The following is a 21,806-nucleotide window of genomic DNA, read 5'->3' on the forward strand; positions in this document are numbered from 1 at the left end:
TAGCCTTGACCAGGCTGCTCGGGGCAAGTGCCGTTCGCTGAGCACCCACGAAGGCCGGCACGGCACGGCGCGGCCCCGGTGACTGACGTTTTATACGTTTTCAAGGCCGAGTCGACCTAGGGGAGGGGGCAGGATGGGCTGGGGTAATTCGTCACTGCCGCTGTCGGCGAGCGGGATTCCAACCTCGGGTCCAGGCCGGCGGGTTCGTTAACCGCTGCGCCACCGCTCCCCGCACGATAACCCCGCACGAGAACACGGATAGGCACGTGGGTGCACAGCAGAGGTCGCAAACGGGTTTTGATTCCTTACCCGTACCCGTTCCCGGCCGCACCAGGGTCGCAAATGGGTACGGGTACCCGTTCCCTACCCGTACCCGTACCCTACCCGAAATGAGTGACAAACGGCGACTCACCAGTGACTCACGGCCTACCCGTACCCGTCCCCTGCCGCACCAGAGTCGCAAACTCTCCCACTCACTCACCCACTCACCCGCTCACTCACCCACTCACGAACTCACGAATTCACCCACTCACCCACCCACGCACTCACCCACTCACGCACTCACCCACGCACCCACTTACTCACCCACCAACCAGAGGTCGCAAACGGGTTTTGATTCCTTACCCGTACCCGGCCGCACCAGGGTCGCAAACGGCTACCCGTACCCGTACCCGGCCGGGGTACGGGTAACCGGGTATCGGGTAGGGTACGGGTATCGGGAACCCGGTTGCGACCTCTGGTGCACAAACGTGCCACCACCTCCGAGTGTCCCGAGGGTGAGTGCAGTTTGCGAGCGCCTATTAAGGCGACGCCTCATTCTCGTGTCTCACAAACCTCTGCCCGCCTGCCTCCAACTCGTCCGGCAACGCTCCGCCCCCCCGTCCCTTCATCTCCTCCCTTCCCTCTGTCCCTCCCTCTCTCCTTTCCCCTCTCTCCATCTCACACCTCTCTCTCCTCCTCCTCCTTCACCTCCCTCCCTCCCCTCCCTCCCCTCCCTCCCTCCCTCCCTCCCTCCCTCCCTCCCATCCCTCCCATCTTCCCTCTCTCCCCCGCCCTCCCTTCTCTCCTTTCTCCTCTCTCCATCTCACACCTCTCTCCTCCTCCTCCTTCACCTCCCTCCCTCCCTCCCCTCCCTCCCTCCCCTCCCCTCCCTCCCTCCCTCCCTCCATCCCTCCCATCTTCCCTCTCTCTCTACCACCTCTCTTCCTACTCCATGATGCTCTCTCGCTCTCTCTCTTTCCTCCTCCCTCCCTCCCCTCCCTCCTATCCCATCCTTCCCTCCCCCTCCCTCCCATCTTCCCTCTCTCCCCCCCCTCCCTCCATCCCCCCCCTCCCCTTCCCCGCACGTGACTCTGCCCCAGGCTCTAGACACTGTGTGCCCTCTCAAGCATAAAATTACCCCGTCAGACGCAGAACCCACAACCAGCCTTTCAATTTCAACCCCCCCCCACAGCCCCCCCCCTCCCCGCCCCCCCAGCCCCGCCCCCCCCCCGCCCAGCCTCCAGCTCACATCGCAGACTCCACTAAATAACGGAACCTTTCCTTGCTCACAATACAAAATAAATAAAAGTCCCCGTGGCCTGCCTCTCGCACGCACACACACACACGCGGTAGTTGTGTGTGCGCGTGTGTCCGTGTGCACGTGCGTGCGTGTACTTGTGCGCGTGCGTGAGTGCACGTGCGTGCGTGTACTTGTGCGCGTGCGTGAGTGCATGTGAGAGAGTGGGTGTGTGTGCACTTGCGTGCGGTTGCATCACACGCACAAACACACACACAAGCAAAAGCACACGCACACACGCACTCACTGGTACACACACACGAACACACACACACACACACTGGTACACACACACGAACACACACACACACACTGGTACACACACACGAACACACACACACACTGGTACACACACACGAACACACACACGCACTGGTACACACACACGAACACACACACGCACTGGTACACACACACGAACACATACACACTGGTACACACACACGAACACACACACACACTGGTACACACACACGAACACACACACACTGGTACACACACACGAACACACACACGCACTGGTACACACACACGAACACACACACACACTGGTACACACACACGAACACACACACGCACTGGTACACACACACGAACACACACACACACGAACACACACACACACTGGTACACACACACGAACACACACACACACTGGTACACACACACGAACACACACACACACTGGTACACACACACGAACACACACACGCACTGGTACACACACACGAACACACACACACACTGGTACACACACACGAACACACACACGCACTGGTACACACACACGAACACACACACACACGAACACACACACACACTGGTACACACACACGAACACACACACACACTGGTACACACACACGAACACACACACACACTGGTACACACACACGAACACACACACGCACTGGTACACACACACGAACACACACACGCACTGGTACACACACACGAACACATACACACTGGTACACACACACGAACACACACACACACTGGTACACACACACGAACACACACACACTGGTACACACACACGAACACACACACGCACTGGTACACACACACGAACACACACACACACTGGTACACACACACGAACACACACACGCACTGGTACACACACACGAACACGCACGAACAGACACTCACTGTCACACACACACGAACACACTCACCGGCACACACATACGAACACACACACACGCACTGGTACACACACACGAACACACACACACACACTGGTACACACACACGAACACACACACACGCACGTGTCAGTGTGCCCACGCGCACACACACACGAACACACACACACTCACACACGAACAAACACACACACTCACACACACGCGTCAGTGTGCCCACGCGCACACACACACGAACACACACACACGAACACACGCGCACTCACACACGAACAAACACACACACTCACACACACGCACGCGTCAGTGTGCCCACGCGCACACACACACGAACACACACACACGAACACACGCGCACTCACACACGAACAAACACACACACTCACACACACGCACGCGTCAGTGTGCCCACGCGCACACACACACGAACACACACACACGAACACACGCGCACTCACACACGAACAAACACACACACTCACACACACGCACGCGTCAGTGTGCCCACGCGCACACACACACGAACACACACACACGAACACACGCGCACTCACACACGAACAAACACACACACTCACACACACGCACGCGTCAGTGTGCCCACGCGCACACACACACGAACACACACACACGAACACACGCGCACTCACACACGAACAAACACACACACTCACACACACGCACGCGTCAGTGTGCCCACGCGCACACACACACGAACACACACACACGAACACACGCGCACTCACACACGAACAAACACTCACACTCACACACACGCACGCGTCAGTGTGCCCACGCGCACACATTCATCTCTGTCTGCGAATCAGTGAGTCATGAAAGACGCGCGCCACTCGACCTCGCGCACGCGCACACACACACAAGACAAAGGCACCCCGTGTAGCCTCGGCAGACTGTTGGGGCAAGTGCTGTTAGCGAGCCGCAGCGCCTAAGAAGGCCGGCACGGCGCACGCGAGGGGGTGGGTGGCCAGCACCACGCCCGGCCGCCTTTGTCTCCCCGGTGACGATGTTTACTACACACCGCACCGGGTACTCATCTGAGAGGCTGAGTCGACCTAGGGGAGGGCCCACGACCGGCTCAGACAATAATCGCCACCGGTGTTTTTGGCCCGTGAGCAAGGGCTCGCTAACCGCTGCGCCACCGCTCAGAAAGACGCGTGCTCAGGTGGGCACGTGCTCAGGTGGGGCACGTGCTCAGGTGGGCACGTGCTCAGGTGGGGCACGTGCTCAGGTGGGGCACGTGCTCAGGTGGGGCACGTGCTCAGGTGGGCACGTGCTCAGGTGGGGCACGTGCTCAGGTGGGGCACGTGCTCAGGTGGGCACGTGCTCAGGTGGGGCACGTGCTCAGGTGGGCACGTGCTCAGGTGAGCGCGTGCTCAGGTGGGCACGTGCTCAGGTGAGCGCTTGCTCAGGTGGGCACGTGCTCAGGGGGGGGCACGTGCTCAGGTGGGGCACGTGCTCAGGTGGGCACGTGCTCAGGTGAGCGCTTGCTCAGGTGGGGCACGTGCTCAGGTGGGGCACGTGCTCAGGTGGGGCACGTGCTCAGGTGGGCACGTGCTCAGGTGGGGCACGTGCTCAGGTGGGCACGTGCTCAGGTGGGCACGTGGAGGGGTCGGGGTGTGAGGTGGGGGGGGGTGAGTCGTCATGGCCGTAGGCCCCCCCCCCCCGTCTCTCTCTCTCTCTCAGCGGGTTCCTAAGAGCCGTGTCAGAAACACTTAATCCCGTTAAATCCCTCGATCATCCGTGCAGACCCTGGGTGTTTTGAGTTTCTCTCAGGAGGCGCATTAATTGTTGAGATTGTCAGTTCCAAGCAGGATCTGGGTGTGTGTGTCGCGCGCTCTCTCTCTCTCGAAGTTCATAATGGCCGTGCATGGATGCCATGCTCGTAGTGCGGAGATCCTGGAGGCAAGGCATGGGTTTGTGTGTCCGTGTGTGTGTGTTTGTCTGTGTGTGTGTGTGTCTGTGCCTCCAACTGCCCAGTAGCGTCCTTCATGTGGAGGAGGCTCGTGAAGGACGCTACTGGGCAATTGGAGGCAGTCGCCCTCCAACAACAAGGGAGGGCGGAGGAGCGACGCTCACAACAACGAGCAGAGCGCCGGGTGGCTAAAGCACAGCAAGTTGGCACAGTAGGGGGCACAGGTGGTGCATCAGCCAGTCATCTCGGTCATCTCGGTCAGTCGACCCGTGGCACCTGGGTCTGCCCCGTGACCTCCTGCCAGCGGGCGTTCGACACTTCACGTGGCCTCAAGGTGCACTTGGCCTGGCACAAGCGTCGTGGGGACGTCACCGCCACTTAGTGGAGAATGGCGGTTGTTGTTGTGTCTGTGTGTGTGTCGTTATGGGGAGCGGTTGTGTCGCGGTTAGCGCAATAAAACCTGGTGACCAGAGTTCGATTCCCGTTTACGTCCAACACCCAGTGAAGATTATCTGAACCGGTCCTGGGCCTCCCCTAGGTCGACTCAGCCTCTCAAATAAGTTCCTGGTGCAATGTGTAAACATCCCCACTGGGGGGACAAAGGCGGCCGGGCGTGGTGCTGGCCACCCACCCCGTCGTGTGCCACTGTGCCGGCCTTCATAGGCGCTCGCTAACAGCACTTGCCCCAACAGTCTGTGAAGGCTACACGGGGGGGTCTGTGTCTTTGCGTGTCTCTCTGTCTGGGGTTCACAATGGCCATGTCGGATAGACGGACGGACGGACGGAGAGAGACAAACGGACAGAGGGAGAGACGGACAGACAGACAGACGGATGGAGAGAGACGGACGGCGCTAACGCGTGAGCTTGTTGAGTGCGGAGCGCACGAGCGTTGACGTGCCAGCCGGGGGGATCGCCATGCCGGCTATCGTTCCTCGCCCAGGGCAATCACACCGGCACTCAGGCTACTCACGGCGCTCACGGCACTCACGGCGAACGTACCGGCACACACGGCACTCACGGCGAACGTACCGGCGCTCACGGCGATCGGCTTCTCCAGCAGGAAGACGGTTTGCTTCCAGTGCGTGCCGGGGCAGCCAGGGGCTGTGGAGAACATGACCTGGCGACACCGAGAGAGACGCACGCACACACACACGCACGCACACACACGCGCGCACGCGCACACAAACACGCGCACACACACACACGCACACACATGCACACACACGCGCGCACACACACACGCAGACGGACACCCAAACACACAAACACGGACAAACACACGCACACACACACGGACAAACACACACGCACACACACACGCACGCACACATACACGCGCACACACACACACGCGCACACACACACGCACACATACACGCGCACACACACACACACACGGACAAACACACACGCACACAAACACGCGCACCCACATACGCGCACACAAACACGCGCACACGCACACACACACGCGCACACACACGCGCACACACACGCGCACACACACACGCGCACGCACACACGCACGCACACACGCATGCACACACACACGCGCACACACACACGGACAAACACACACGCACACACAAACACGCGCACAAACACGCGTACACACGCACGCACGCACACATACACGCGCACACACACACATGCAGACACATGCACACACACGCACGCACACATACAAGCACGCTCAGGGTCATTTATTCGTTTTGGAGAAATCCGAAGAGCTACGAAACTTTTTCTCACAGAAATATCCGTCCAAACAATGTGAAAGTGTTGGCACAGTAGGGGGCACATGTGGTGCATCAGCCAGTCATCACATTCAGTCAACCCGTGGCACCTGCTGGGTCTGTCCCGTGACCTCCTGCCAGCGGGCGTTCGACACTTGGCGAGGCATTAAAGCGCACCTAGCCTGGCACAAGCGCCGTGGTGACGTCACCGCCACTTGGTGGTGAATGGCGGCCGTTGTTTCAGTGTGCGTGTGAGTGGGGAGCGGTGGTGTAGCGGCTAACACGCCGCGCTACGAACGCGGCGACCCGAGTTCGATTCGCGGCCACAAACACCGGTGACGATTATCTGAACCGGTCCTGGGCCCTCCCCTAGGTCGACTCAGCCTCAAGTAAACATCGCCACTGGGGAGACAAAGGCAGCCGGCCTTCATCGGTGCCCGGCCTCCTTACTCGCCACTAACAGCACTTGCCCCTCCGGCCCTGCCGAGGCTATCCGGGGGCGATCTTTGTCCACGTGTCAGAGGTCGCAACCGGGTACCCGATACCCGTACCCTACCCGATACCCGGCTACTCGTACCCGGCCGGGTACGGGTACGCGTTTGCGACCCTGGTGCGGCCGGGTACGAGTACGGGTAAGGAATCAAAACCCATCTTCTTGGTTCTTTCGGTAAAGTCACGTAGAAGTGAAGTAATAAAATAATAAAAATAAAACATAATAAAAATGTTTTATTTTTATTATTTAATTATTTCCCTTCTACGTGACTTTACCGAAAGAACCAAGAAGATGAATCCCTGCAGTCACGAAAGCTTTCAATCGAAAAGAATCAAAACCCGTTTGCGACCTCTGCCGCGTGAGCGATGTGTGCCGTGCGATGATGTCACTGGGCTCACTTTTTCGGTGCAATTCTTGCTGAAGTAAACATCGAAGTAGCCCACGAGGCCCTGCAACAAACACAACAACGCGGGGTCAGTTCAATGCACGGGGGGGGGGGAAGGGGGGTGGTGGGATTTCAAGTCGTTGGGAGTGCGTATGTAACGTGTGTATGTTGAAGTTCGTTCGCACCGTACGTAGCCGATCGTGCTAATCAGAGAAGCAAACTATGGGTCTCTGTGTGAGTCTATGGGTCTGTGTGTGAGTCTGTGTGAGTCAATGGGCAACTTTGTTGAGTCTATGGGTCACTGTGTGAGTCTATGGGTCTCTGTGTGAGACTATGGGTCACTGTGTGAGTCTATGGGTCTCTGTGTGAGTCTACGGGTTACTGTGTGAGTCTATGGGTCTCCTTTTGAGCCTATGGGTCTCTGTGTGAGCCTATGGGTCTCTTTGTGTGAATCTATGGGTCTCTGTGAGTCTATGGGTCTGTGTGTGAGTCTATGGGTCTCTGTTTGAGCCTATGGGCCTCTGTGTGAGTCTATGGGTCTCTGTGTGAGTCTATGGGTCTCTGTGTGAGCCTATGGGTCTCTGTGTGAGTCTATGGGTCTCTGTGTGAGTCTACGGGTCTCTGTGTGAGTCTACGGGTCTCTGTGTGAGTCTATGGGTCTCTGTTTGAGTCTATGGGTCTCTGTATGAGCCTATGGGTCTTTGTATGAGTCTATGGGTCTCTGTGTGAGTCTATGGGTCACTGTGTGAGGCTATGGGTCACTGTATGAATATATGGGCCTCTGTGTGAGTCTATGGGTCTCTGTGTGAGTCTGTGTCTGCGTGAGTCTATGGGTCTCTGTGTGAGTCTACGGGTCTCTGTGTGAGTCTATGGGTCTCTGTGTGAGTCTGTGTCTGCGTGAGTCTATGGGTCTCTGTGTGAGTCTATGGGTCACTGTGTGAGTCTATGGATGTATGCTGAACTTCTTTCGCACCATACGTAACCGACCCCACACACCCCCCACACCTACACACCCCAGACACCCCCCACACACACACCCACACACCACACACACCCTCCACACCCCACCCCACCCTGCCCCCCCACCCCCCACACCCCGCCCCCCCCCCCACACGGAGGTCACCCAGGGGTCAGATTCAGGTAGGAGCCGAGTGGCTCCACATCCCGCACGCATTTCTCGGAATCGATTTTTACGCCAACACCCCCCCCCCCACCCCCAATAGCACAACTTATTTATTTATTTAGACGCTGGGGGGGGGGGGCACGAGACGGATTAACGGTGAAGCCCGGTCGTTCGGCCATCTCTCAAAACGAACCCAGCGGGAAATCGTTCACCCGCTCGTGCGCCCATCATCATCGTCGCCCATCATCATCGTCGCCCATCATGGTCGCCCATCATCATCATCACCCATCATCGTCACCCATCATCGTCGCCCATCATGGTCGCCCATCATCATCATCATCGCCCATCATGGTCGCCCATCATGGTCGCCCATCATGGTCGCCCATCATCATCATCGCCCATCATCATCATCGCCCATCATCATCATCATCGCCCATCATCATCATCATCGCCCATCATCATCATCATCGCCCATCATCATCATCATCGCCCATCATCATCATCATCGCCCATCATCATCATCATCGCCCATCATCATCGCCCATCATCATCATCATCATCGCCCATCATCATCATCATCATCGCCCATCATCATCATCATCGCCCATCATCATCATCATCATCGCCCATCATCATCATCATCATCATCGCCCATCATCATCATCATCGCCCATCATCATCATCATCATCGCCCATCATCATCATCGCCCATCATCATCATCATCGCCCATCATTGTCGCCCACGCGCCTCTCGCCATCCTTGCAGGCAAGGCCTCACTGACCTCTTTCCCAGAAGCCAGCCGAAGTGGCCTTATCATCATCATCGTCACGTGGAAGTTTATAGCAGCAGGCAAATACTCTGAAACGCGCGACGTGGTGGAGGGAAAAAAAACGGAGGAACTGGAGATGAAATCCACGCGACCACGGGGAGAGAGAGAGACGCAAACTCCAAATATACAGCAGCAGCAGGCGTCAGGGTCGAACCCACGACCTCCTGTACACCAGGCGAGGTGGTTAACATCTCCTAGCCACCGTGATGATGATGAGAGACGCAAACTCCAAATATACAGCAGCAGGCGTCAGGGTCGGGATCGAACCCACGACCTCCTGCACACCAGGCGAGGTAGTTAACATCTCCTAGCGACCGTGATGATGATGATGAGAGACGCAAACTCCAAATATACAGCAGCAGGCGTCAAGGTTGGGATCGAACCCACGACCTCCTGTGTACCAGGCGAGGCAGTCAACATCTCCTAGCCACCGTGATGATGATGAGAGAGAGAAAGACGCGCAAACTCAAAATATACAGCAGCAGGCGTCAGGGTTGGGATCTAACCCACGACCTCCTGCACACCAGGCGAGGTAGTTAACATCTCCTAGCCACCGTGATGATGATGAGAGACGCAAACTCCAAATATACAGCAGCAGGCATCGTCAGGGTCGGGATCGAACCCACGACCTCCTGTGTACCAGGCGAGGTGGTTAACATCTCCTAGCCACCGTGGCGCTCTTATTGATGGGAACCCAACCCGAACAGTCCACCCACATCGAGAGGGGAAAACGCGAGAACCAACTGCGCAACGAGCCAAAGTATCGCACGTTCTCGAGGCATGAGGCCTACTGCTGGGGAAGGTTGAAAACCGGCACCCCGACACTACGGAAGGTGGCGATCGGGGGGAGTGGGGGAAGGGGGGGGAAAGATAATTGTAATCCAACAAAATCGAAAAATCAAGTAACATACAAAACGCATACTCTTAGGTTTTTTCAGTAAAGTCACGTAGGTAAAAAATTAAAATTAATAAAAGTAAAATAAAAATAAAATAAAAATCACGACGTTTCGGAGGCAACACAAGCTTCCGTCTTCAGGTGGAACCGTCACAGCCCGACAGCTGAACCTAAGAATAGGAATCCTTGCAGTCACGAAAGCTTCAAATCTAGAATTAATACAAAACGCAATTCCCGGGAGCGACGGCCAAAATTGTGCGTCCGTGGGAATGTCGTCGCGTCCCGAGTGGAAAAAAAAAGTACAAAACAGGACACCGCCGGGAGGCTCGCACGTGGGGTGGTGAACGCAAGCGGCGGCGGCGAGGAGGAGGCGCCCCCCCCGCTGACTATTTGATTCTGGACCACCCACCAGGAGTTGGCAAAGGGAGGCCGCAGAATTGAGGCGAGAGCGAGCGCGAGCGAGTAGAGACACGAGTGGGAGAGTCGGCACGGAAGCGAGCGAGTTGGTGAGCCACCACTAGTGAGTGAGTATGAGAGCAAGGCGGTGACCCCCCTGCTCGTCAGCGAGCGAGTTGGCGAGCCACCGCTCACGAGCGAGTAAGCGAGCGAGTCGGTGACCCCCCTGCTCGTCAGCGAGCGAGTTGGCGAGCCACCGCTCACGAGCGAGTAAGCGAGCGAGTCGGTGACCCCCTGCTCGTCAGCGAGCGAGTTGGCGAGCCACCGCTCACGAGCGAGTAAGCGAGCGAGTCGGTGACCCCCTGCTCGTCAGCGAGCGAGTTGGCGAGCCACCGCTCACGAGCGAGCCAGCACGAGGGCGGGCGAGCGGAGGTAGCGACACGAAGCGTAATCACGGACCCCCGGGGGGGGGGGGGGGGGAAGGGGGGGGAGGTAAGTGACCCGGAACGACGCTCGCCGGGACCCCATCGTGACGACGGGACACTCCCTTGACAAGATGTTACTTAAAGCGAAATTGAACCCTAATTGACCGACAGGGAGACGGAGGAGGAAGGGGGGTGGGGGGGTGGGGGGGGGTGAGGATCAATGGCTAAGACTCGAGGAATCAATCAAGAAACGGCTGTGAAGTCCCTTCCCTCGTTGAGCCGCTACGTCGCTGAAATGTTGTGAAGATTAAAATAAAAAAACATCCGCGTCTCAGTATTTCAACCGCCATCGTGTGCCAAGACTTCGTATTTGTAAGCGACGTGATACGTGTTTTTTTGGGGTTTTAGTTTAGAGACGAGTGAAGCTGAACAATGTTAGACAGACAGATGGAGTCTCTAGAACAATGGGAGACAGAACAGTGTCTGATATCTCTAGAACAATGGGAGACAAAACAGTGTCTGATGGAGTCTCTAGAACAATGGCAGACAGAGCAGTGTCTGATGGAGTCTCTAGAACAATGGGAGACAGAGCAGTGTCTGATGATGTCTCGAGAACAATGGGAGACAGAGCAGTGTCTGATATCTCTAGAACAATGGGAGACAGAGCAGTGTCTGATGATGTCTTTAGAACAATGGGAGACAGAACAGTGTCTGATATCTCTAGAACAATGGGAGACAGAGCAGTGTCTGATGGAGTCTCTAGAACAATGGGAGACAGAGCAGTGTCTGATGATGTCTCTAGAACAATGGGAGACAGAACAGTGTCTGATGGAGTCTCTAGAACAATGGGAGACAGAACAGTGTCTGATGATGTCTCTAGAACAATGGGAGACAGAACAGCCTCTGATGGAGTCTCTAGAACAATGGGAGACAGAACAGTGTCTGATATCTCTAGAACAATGGGAGACAGAGCAGCGTCTGATGATGTCTCGAGAACAATGGGAGACAGAACAGCCTCTGATGGAGTCTCTAGAACAATGGGAAACAGAACAGTGTCTGATGGAGTCTCTAGAACAATGGGAGACAGAATAGCCTCTGATGGAGTCTCTAGAACAATGGGAAACAGAACAGTGTCTGATGGAGTCTCTAGAACAATGGGAGACAGAACAGTGTCTGATGGAGTCTCTAGAACAATGGGAGACAGAACAGTGTCTGATGGAGTCTCTAGAACAATGGGAGACAGAGCAGCGTCTGATGATGTCTCTAGAACAATGGGAGACAGAACAGCCTCTGATGGAGTCTCTAGAACAATGGGAAACAGAACAGTGTCTGATGGAGTCTCTAGAACAATGGGAGACAGAATAGCCTCTGATGGAGTCTCTAGAACAATGGGAAACAGAACAGTGTCTGATGGAGTCTCTAGAACAATGGGAGACAGAACAGTGTCTGATGGAGTCTCTAGAACAATGGGAGACAGAACAGTGTCTGATGGAGTCTCTAGAACAATGGGAGACAGAGCAGTGTCTGATGATGTCTCTAGAACAATGGGAGACAGAGCAGTGTCTGATGATGTCTCGAGAACAATGGGAGACAGAGCAGTGTCTGATGATGTCTCTAGAACAATGGGAGACAGAACAGTGTCTGATATCTCTAGAACAATGGGAGACAGAGCAGTGTCTGATGGAGTCTCTAGAACAATGGGAGACAGAGCAGTGTCTGATGATGTCTCTAGAACAATGGGAGACAGAACAGCCTCTGATGGAGTCTCTAGAACAATGGGAGACAGAACAATGTCTGATGGAGTCTCTAGAACAATGGGAGACAGAACAGCCTCTGATGGAGTCTCTAGAACAATGGGAGACAGAACAATGTCTGATGGAGTCTCTAGAACAATGGGAGACCGAACAGTGTCTGATGATGTCTCTAGAATGGGAGACAGAACAGCCTCTGATGATGTCTCTAGAACAATGGGAGACAGAACAGTGTCTGATGGAGTCTCTAGAACAATAGGAGACAGAACAGTGTCTGATGGAGGTCTCCGGATAGTAAGAGTATTGAAGTATAATGTATTCACGCGACAGGTAACGATTTGTGAAACCAGCAGATGCCTCTAAGCTGTTCGCGCGTGAGCGTGACACACACGCGCATACGCAAAGACAAAGATCCCCCGTGTAGCCTCAACATGCTGTTGGGGCAAGTGCTGTTTGCAAGTTGCAGCGCCCTATGAAGGCCGGCACGGCACACGAGGTGGTGGGTGGCCAGCACCACGCCCGGCCGCCTTTGTCTCCCCAGTGGCGATGTTTTTACACGCCGCACCAGGTACTCACTTCAGGCTGAGTCTACCTAGGGATGGCCCAGGACCGGTTCAGATTGTAATCGATCGTCCGCGTCGGTGGTTGGGAGCGGGAATCGAACTGCGGGGGTCTGCGTGTGTAGTAGCGCAGCGTAGCGCTAACCGCGGCGCCACCGCTCCCCCCCGGCCGGACACGCGTGTGCTCGCGCGCGCGCACGAACGCACCCGCCGACTCAGCACATTTATAATTCCCTCCGGGTAAATTAGAAACGAGAATGAGTGGTGGTTGTAACAATAATATTAATAATCCATCTCTTTTTAAATACATTTTTTTCTCTCCCCCCCCCCCACCACCATCTCTGCTCTCATCATCACTCTGCCATTACCACTCGATTTATTTATTTATTATTTTCTTCCCCCTCCCCCCCCTCCCCTCTCCTCTCCCCCCCTCCCCTCTCCCCCTCCTCCCCTCTCTCCCCCTCCCCTCTCTCCCCCTCCCCTCTCCCTCCCCTCTCTCCCCCTCCCCTCTCTCCCCCTCCCCTCTCCCCCTCCCCTCTCTCCCTCCCCTCTCCCCCTTCTCCCCCTCCCCTCTCTCTCCCCCTCCTCGAAATTTATCTCAACGGCAGCGGTGGAGAGGGAGTGGGGGGAGGGGCGATAGGGGGGAGGGGCGATAGGGGGGAGGGGGGATTTTTTTTTGGGGGGGGAGGGGGTAGTGAAGAAATCTACGGGGGCCAGGGGGAGGGAGGAGTTGTGGAGGGAGGGGGTAGTTAGTTGGGGGGAGGGAATTGGGGGGGGTGGGAAGGAGTTCTGGGGGGAGGGGGGGGGAGGGGGTGGGCATTTTGGGTGGGGGGGGGAAGTTGGGGGAAGTTGGGGGGAGGGAGGAGGTGGGAGGGGTGGGGGGCAAGGTGTTTGGAGGAGGGGAGGAAGAGAGGAGTGGGGGGGGAGAGTTGGAAGGAGTTGAAGGGAGGGGGGAGTTGGGAGGGGAGTTGGTAGGAGGAGGGGGGAGTTGGAGGGAGTTGGAGGGGGAATTTGGGAGGAGTTGGAGGAGAGGGGGGAGTTGAGATGAGGGGGGAGTTGGAGGGTGGAGGGAGGGACGAGTTGGAGGGAGGGTGGAGGTGGGGGGAGTTGGAGGGTTGGGGGGAGGTGGAGGGGAGGGGGGAGTTGGTAGGAGGAGGAGGGGGGGGGGTGCAAGGTGAGCGTCTCCGCCGGGTGACGGGTGAGGAAGGACGTGCCGCCCTTCGTGCCGAGTAATTAATAACCCGCCGGTCGTGGGCGCGGACGGAGGGAGGGGGGAGAGAAAAATCAAATATAAATTATCGCTTCGTCTCTCGTGCTGCTAATTTATTGTCCGGGAGCTGAAGCCAAGAACCGGGGGAATGGGTGGGTGGGGAGGAGGTAATGGACAAAAACCAGGCACGGATTGGCCACTCGTGGGAAAGTTTTAAAAAGTGAATGTCGCACGAACTGAATTTGTTGCTTTCGTGACTGCAGGACGCTGTCTCCCCGACAGACCTGGTCTTCACCTGACGACGGCTGCTTGCGTTGTGGCCGAAACGTCGTGAGAATTATTTTATTATGTTTTATTTTTATTATTTTATTACTTCCCTTCTACGTGACTTTACCGAAAGAACCAAGAAGATGCAGGAACGACTCTTTGGTTCTTTGGTAAAGTGACGTGTAAAGAGAAAATAATGAATTTTGATTTAAAGCTTTCGTGACTGCAGGGATTCATCTTCTTGGTGCTTTCGGTAAAGTCACGTAGAAGGGAAGTAATAAAATAATAAAAATAAAACATGATAAAATAATTCTCACGAGCTTTCGGCCACAACGCAAGCAGCCGTCCTCAGGTGAAGAAACAGGTCTGTCGGGGAGACAGCGTCTGAATGACGCTGTCTTCTCGACAGACCTGTTTCTTCGTGAGAATTATTTTATTGTTTTATTTGTATTATTTTATTACTTCCCTTCTACGTGACTTTACCGAAAGAATCAAGAAGAAGAAAATAATAAATTAAATACTAGCATACGACGTTTCGATTGCAACACAAGCAATCATCATCAGGCATAAATGAAATAGAAACACAAATCTAGCATACTTAGAAATGTAATGTAATACAACAGAGAGTCGGATAACATAACGGTCAACACCCTTCCTGGTTGATTACGTTCTTCCTGAGAATGCTAAATTTGAGAGAGAGATGAAACACAGAACCAGAGACATATAGACAGACATATAAGTAGAGACAGATATCACAGAGATACATAGAGAGAGAGGCGTACAAAGGCACACAGAGAAACCACGCCTCTGTGTCGAGGCCTTAAATAGAGAGAGGGGGCGGGGGCGGAGAGGGAGGGGTTAGAGAAATTAGCATGTCAACGAGTGGCACGCTGCAAAAGCTTGGAAAAAAATTAACCCGTAAAAACAAAGTTTTTCACTATAAATCCTTTATATGCGTGGCGGCTAGTGTCCTCTCGTCCTCTGGCTTGAGATGGCTGCCACCTATGGGTCAGATGATTGTCTGCCAGCATTAAGCAATTGGTAATTAAATACTACATTTTTTTCGCTAAAAATTGTAAAATTTTGGAAAAAAACGTTCACGAACATTCATTGTCACGCACAACGAGTCTGTGTGCAAAATGTCAGCTCGATTGGATCACGGGAAGTGGGTTAAAAAACGACCGAAAGATTTGCACGGTCGTAAGCAAGCAAGCAAGCGCGCAAGCAAGCAAGCAAGCACGCAAGCAAGCGAGCGAACTCAATATAAAGGATTTAAAAATGAGGAGGCAGGGAGAGAGACACACTGAATGAAATAATGTCGCACGCTTGCGCGTTGAACTTCTTTCGCACCATCGTACGTAGCCGACCGTGGCTAATCGGAGGTGCGGGGGAAGGACAACGAAACGCAAGAAGCGGTTCTAAAGAATTATATATTTGAAGATTTAAATGTATTCTTTTCGTCGTTCTGAAGGCATGAGTGTTCAGCTGTTGCGCATTCCAGATGTTCATATCGAGATTTTGCATTTCTTAGATGACTTTTTGTTTTACAAGGCAAGGCTCCACTGAGCTACGTAGCTCTTTGCCAGAAGTTACTCTGGTCATCACAGACGAGAGCTCAACGAAGTGGGCTCATCATCATCACGTGGAGATTGATGGCAGCTAAAACACTCTTCCGTGCACGTTTCTAAACGTGGAGGGGAAAAAACTGGAGGACGTGGAGAAAAATCCACACGACCCACGGGGAGAGTGACACACACATTCCAAACATACAGCAGGCGTCAGGATCGGGATCGAACCCACGACCTCCTGTGTACCAGGCGACGTAGTTAACATCTCCTAGCCACCGTGATGATGATGACGAGATGCAAATTCCAAATATACAGCAGCAGGCGTCAGGGTCAGGATCGAACCCACGACCTCCTGTACACCAGGCGAGGTAGTCAACATCTCCTAGCCATCACGGCGCCCCATTCAAGGTGACTGGGCCATCAGCACGCCATGTTCACGGGATGGCAAATCCACGATTAGAAAATCAAACGTGCGCTCACACGTGCGCACACCACGCTCCAACGACTTAAAAAAATTATATATATTACATTTTAATTGAAAAATAAAAAACTAAAGATTTTGGGCTATTTTCATCTCGGCTCTCTCTGCTACCCCACACTTTATTCAGGCCTGATGGTCATGTCTCTATCTGCCTTTGCTTGATGAGAATAATAGTACTAATTACCACGACAATAAAAATATAGTACTAATGACCACAATAAAAACATAGCAATAATTACCACAATATAAACATAGCACTAATTACCACAATAAAAATATAGCACTAATTATCACAATAAAAATAAAGCACTAATTGCCACGACAATACAAATATGGTACTAATTACCACAATAAAAATATAGTACTAATTACCACAATAAAAATATAGAACTAATTACCACGACAATAAAAATATAGCACTAATTACCACAATCAAAACATAGCCCTAATTACCACAATAAAAATATAGTACTAATTACCACAATAAAAATATGGTACTAATTACCAAAATAAAACTATAGTACTAATTACCACAATAAAAATATAGCACTAATTACCACAATAAAACTATAGTACTAATTACCACAAAAAAAATACGGTACTAACTACTACGACAAAAAAAAATTGGACGGAAGGCCCAAATGCGGCAAGCCGTGGGCTCACGGTGAAAACCTCACGGTGAGATCCCCACGGTGAGATCCTGAGTCTATGGTGCAGTGTTGAGTCTATGGTGCAGTGCTGAGTCTGTGGTGCAGTGTTGAGTCTATGGTGCAGTGCTGAGTCTGTGGTGCAGTGTTGAGTCTATGGGCAGTGTTGATTCAATGGTGCAGTGTTGAGTCTATGGGCAGTGTTGAGTCTATGGGCAGTGTTGAGTCTTTAGACAGTGTCGAGGCTATGGGTAGTGCTGAGTCTATGGCGCGCTGCTGAGTCGTTTTATCAACCCTTGCCGGATGATTGGTCACAATGAGCGGCGTCGCCACGCGCCCTCGAGCTCACGGGCGGATCGGGAATCCTGATGGAGCAACTTTCGCGCGTGCGTCACTCAACGCGGACATGTGTACAACTAAAATCGTAATTATTTATACTCTCTCTCGCCGAAGGTCGTTAGGAATTAACGATCTATTTTGAGAGAGCGAGCGAGTGTGAGTGCGCGTGCGTGCGTGTGTGTGCGAGATGGAATGAGTTAAAACATTATGATCATTGATTTTTTTTCTTGGGGTGATCCAGGCCAGTTTCTAGAGGCTGGCTCTGCTCCAGGTTTTTTTGTTGTTGTTACCGGGAAGTAATTTTTCTTGTCGTCGTCGTCGTTTGCGTTCGAAAGTGCGCGGAGCGGATGTTCACGATCAAGGTTTGTTGGGTTCGATCGCGTGAGTGTAAATGTTGTGTCGAAACCCTCCACCACCCGACACAGCCACGTAGACAAAACGCACAATTTAGTTACTAATGTAGTGTATAGTGTAGTGTAAAGAGTATAGTGTAAAGAGTATAGTGTCGTTATTTGGTTCTTTCGGTTAAGTCACATCTAAAGATAAAATAATAAATTAAATTAAATAATATAATTTATTATTTTATCTTTAGACGTGACTTAACCGAAAGAACCAAATAATAATTCCTGCAGTCACGAAAGTTCTAAAATTAAGATAGTATAGTGTCGTGTATAGTGTAGTGTATAGTGTAGTGTGTATCGTGTAAAGTATAGTGTAGTGTAAAGTGTAGTGTATAGTGTAGTGTATAGTAGTGTAGTGTATAGTGTAGTGTATAGTGTAGTGTATAGTAGTGTAGTGTATAGTAGTGTAGTGTATAATGTAGTATATAGTGTAGTGTATAATGTAGTGTGTAGTGTATAGTGTAGTGTATAGTGTAGTGTATAGTGTAGTGTATAGTGTAGTGTATAGTGTAGTGTATAGTAGTGTAGTGTATAGTAGTGTAGTGTATAGTGTAGTGTATAGTAGTGTAGTGTATAGTAGTGTAGTGTATAGTAGTGTAGTGTATAGTAGTGTAGTGTATAATGTAGTATATAGTGTAGTGTATAATGTAGTGTGTAGTGTATAGTAGTGTAGTGTATAGTAGTGTAGTGAATAATGTAGTATATAGTGTAGTGTATAATGTAGTGTGTAGTGTATAGTGTAGTGTATAGTAGTGTAGTGTATAGTAGTGTAGTGTATAGTAGTGTAGTGTATAATGTAGTATATAGTGTAGTGTATAATGTAGTGTGTAGTGTATAGTAGTGTAGTGTATAGTAGTGTAGTGTATAGTAGTGTAGTGTATAGTAGTGTAGTGTATAATGTAGTATATAGTGTAGTGTATAATGTAGTGTGTAGTGTATAGTGTAGTGTATAGTAGTGTAGTGTATAGTAGTGTAGTGTATAATGTAGTATATAGTGTAGTGTATAGTGTAGTGTACTACTTCAGACCACCAGAGTGTTGGAGAATAAATCGACAACATTAACAATTCGAATACCGTAACATTTCGCTGATAATTACATCAACGGGCAAATCGGCTGTGTCGCGTGGTATAGCGTTACGACTTAACATTTATACTAACGCGATCTAACCCAAAAAAAAAACCTTTACCATGAATAATATTGGTCGCGAAAGCCAACTACGTGGTTGAGCGGAGGAGCGGGTGTTTAATACAGATCCAACCGTTCACGGTGTGACGCCTTGGGGCCTCTCTCCTTCACTCACGATCCGTCCCGGGGAGAGTCGAGTTGAATCCCCCATTGCGTGTGGTGGCCTGGCCCCACCGTCATCGTCATCATCGTCGTCATCGTCGTCGTCGTCATCGTCGTCGTCGTCATCGTCGTCGTCGTCGTCATCGTCGTCGTCACGATCGTCGTCATCGTAGCCATCGTCGGCCACGTCGCAGTCATTGTCATCGTCACGATGGTCCATCAGCCACGTCCTCAACGTTGGGCCAACGTTGGGCCAACGTTGACCCAACGTTGACCCAACGTTGACCCAACGATGGCCGTGCCCCCTCCCTCGTGCACCGTGCCGTCCTTCGCAGCTGCGACTCGCTAACAGCACTTGCCCCAAATAGCCTGTTAGAGGCTACGTATGTACGTATGAATGTTGAACGTCTTTTTCACCGTACGTAGCCAACCGCACAATTGTAAAGAAATTCGTTTTCAAATCTGGATCTTTTAAAAGTGCAAAGCTCCAAGTGGCTTCCTAATCAACGTAAGGAAGAGAGCGTTCCAGACGGCCGCAGAAGCGCATCCGAAAGCGCCGCGTGGCGATGCGAGGATGACGACCATAGTGCGGGTGATGATGGTTTTTACCGCTCCTTGCTAAATTCAGCGAGGTATTGGTGGTTCATTTGCGGCGAGCACAAATGAAGTTGAACGTACACACACACGCACGCACGCGCGTGTGTGAGTGCGCGCGCATCGTTTGCACAAAAAAAAGCTCAAAAACGTCGGCTTTGTCAATTATTTTTTCATTTGGCTGCGCGACAGAATTTTCAAATCACACAAAGTCTGTGGCGCCTCTCGCCGCGGCATCGGAAATTACAGGAAACGTCTCCCACGTAATCTGCTCTCTTGTTAAATAGGAATTGATTTCTTTTTTCTCTCTCTCTCTCTCTCTAACTTTTTTTTGGGACGTTTTTTTGTCTTTTTTAAACCGTTTTCAGGGGTTATTTTACTAAAAAGTTTTGGGTGTTTTTTTTCCATATAACGAGTTTTTTTTTTTTGTTCAAGCAAGGTTATCGGGGTAGCTTCTAATTAAACGCGCCACCGTCACGCACGCGATTCACAGCGTGGTTTCAATTGCATGCTGGGAAAAATTAATGTTCGCCCCCCCCCCTACCCCCCCCCCTACCCCTCCACCCCCCACCCCGTAATGAGTTTGAACGCTGCAGGCTCGCAAGATCTCGAAGTCGCCCGGGTTTAGTTCGATCATAGACTCAACACTGCCCATAGACTGCCTCCAACTGCCCAGTAGCATCCTTCACGAGCCTCCTCTACTGAGGCCGATCTTGACACTGCTGGTACCAGTCATCCGCAAGTCAAGCTCCGCACAGACAGACACACAGACATACAGATACAGACACACAGACGCACACACAGACACACAGACACACACACAGACACACACACAGACACACACACAGACACACACACAGACACACACACACAGACACAGACACACAGACACACAGACACACACACAGACACACACACAGACACACACACAGACACACACACAGACACACATACACACACACACACAGACACACATACACACACACACACAGACACACACACACACACAGACACACACACACACACAGACACACAGACACACAGACACACACACAGACACACACACAGACACACATACACACACACACACAGACACACACACACACAGACACACAGACACACACACACACACAGACACACACACACACAGAGACACACACACACACACAGACACACACACACACACAGACACACACACACACAGACACACACACACAGAGACACACACACACAGACACACACACACACAGACACACACACACAGACACACACACACACACAGACACACAGACGCGTGCGTACCGTGCAGGAGCCCGTCTGAGTGATTTTCAGCGAGAAGTTCGACGTGAATTCCAGGCTCTCAACTTTGTCTCGACAGCAGTCGATCGTCTGGAGACACGGGGGACACGGAGACACGGGGACACGGGGACACGGGGACACGGAGACACGGGGACACGGGGACACGGGGACACGGAGACACGGGGACACGGGGACACGGGGACACGGGGACACGGGGACACGGAGACACGGGGACACGGGGACACGGGGACACGGAGACACGGGGACACGGGGACACGGGGACACGGGGACACGGAGACACGGAGACACGGGGACACGGGGACACGGGGACACGGGGACACGGGGACACGGGGACACGGGGACACGGAGACACGGGGACACGGGGACACGGAGACACGGAGACACGGGGACACGGAGACACGGGGACACGGAGACACGGGGACACGGAGACACGGAGACACGGAGACACGGAGACACGG

General features: G+C 52.7%; 1 protein-coding gene across 1 annotated transcript in view; it reads right to left on the reverse strand.

The window, feature by feature from the left end:
- Positions 1-21,806, reverse strand: part of PRMT3 (protein arginine methyltransferase 3) — a 61,342-nt gene that overhangs the window by 7,067 nt on the left and 32,469 nt on the right. The window contains exons 13-15 of the mRNA XM_078882195.1: positions 21,331-21,417; positions 7,267-7,317; positions 5,672-5,759 (exon numbers count right to left, since the gene is read on the reverse strand). Coding sequence (XP_078738321.1) covers positions 5,672-5,759; positions 7,267-7,317; positions 21,331-21,417 — 226 coding nt within the window. The remainder of the gene's footprint in view (positions 1-5,671; positions 5,760-7,266; positions 7,318-21,330; positions 21,418-21,806) is intronic.

This window comes from Lampetra fluviatilis, chromosome 64 (genome assembly GCF_964198595.1).
Source record: "Lampetra fluviatilis chromosome 64, kcLamFluv1.1, whole genome shotgun sequence".
NCBI classification, from domain to species: domain Eukaryota; kingdom Metazoa; phylum Chordata; class Hyperoartia; order Petromyzontiformes; family Petromyzontidae; genus Lampetra; species Lampetra fluviatilis.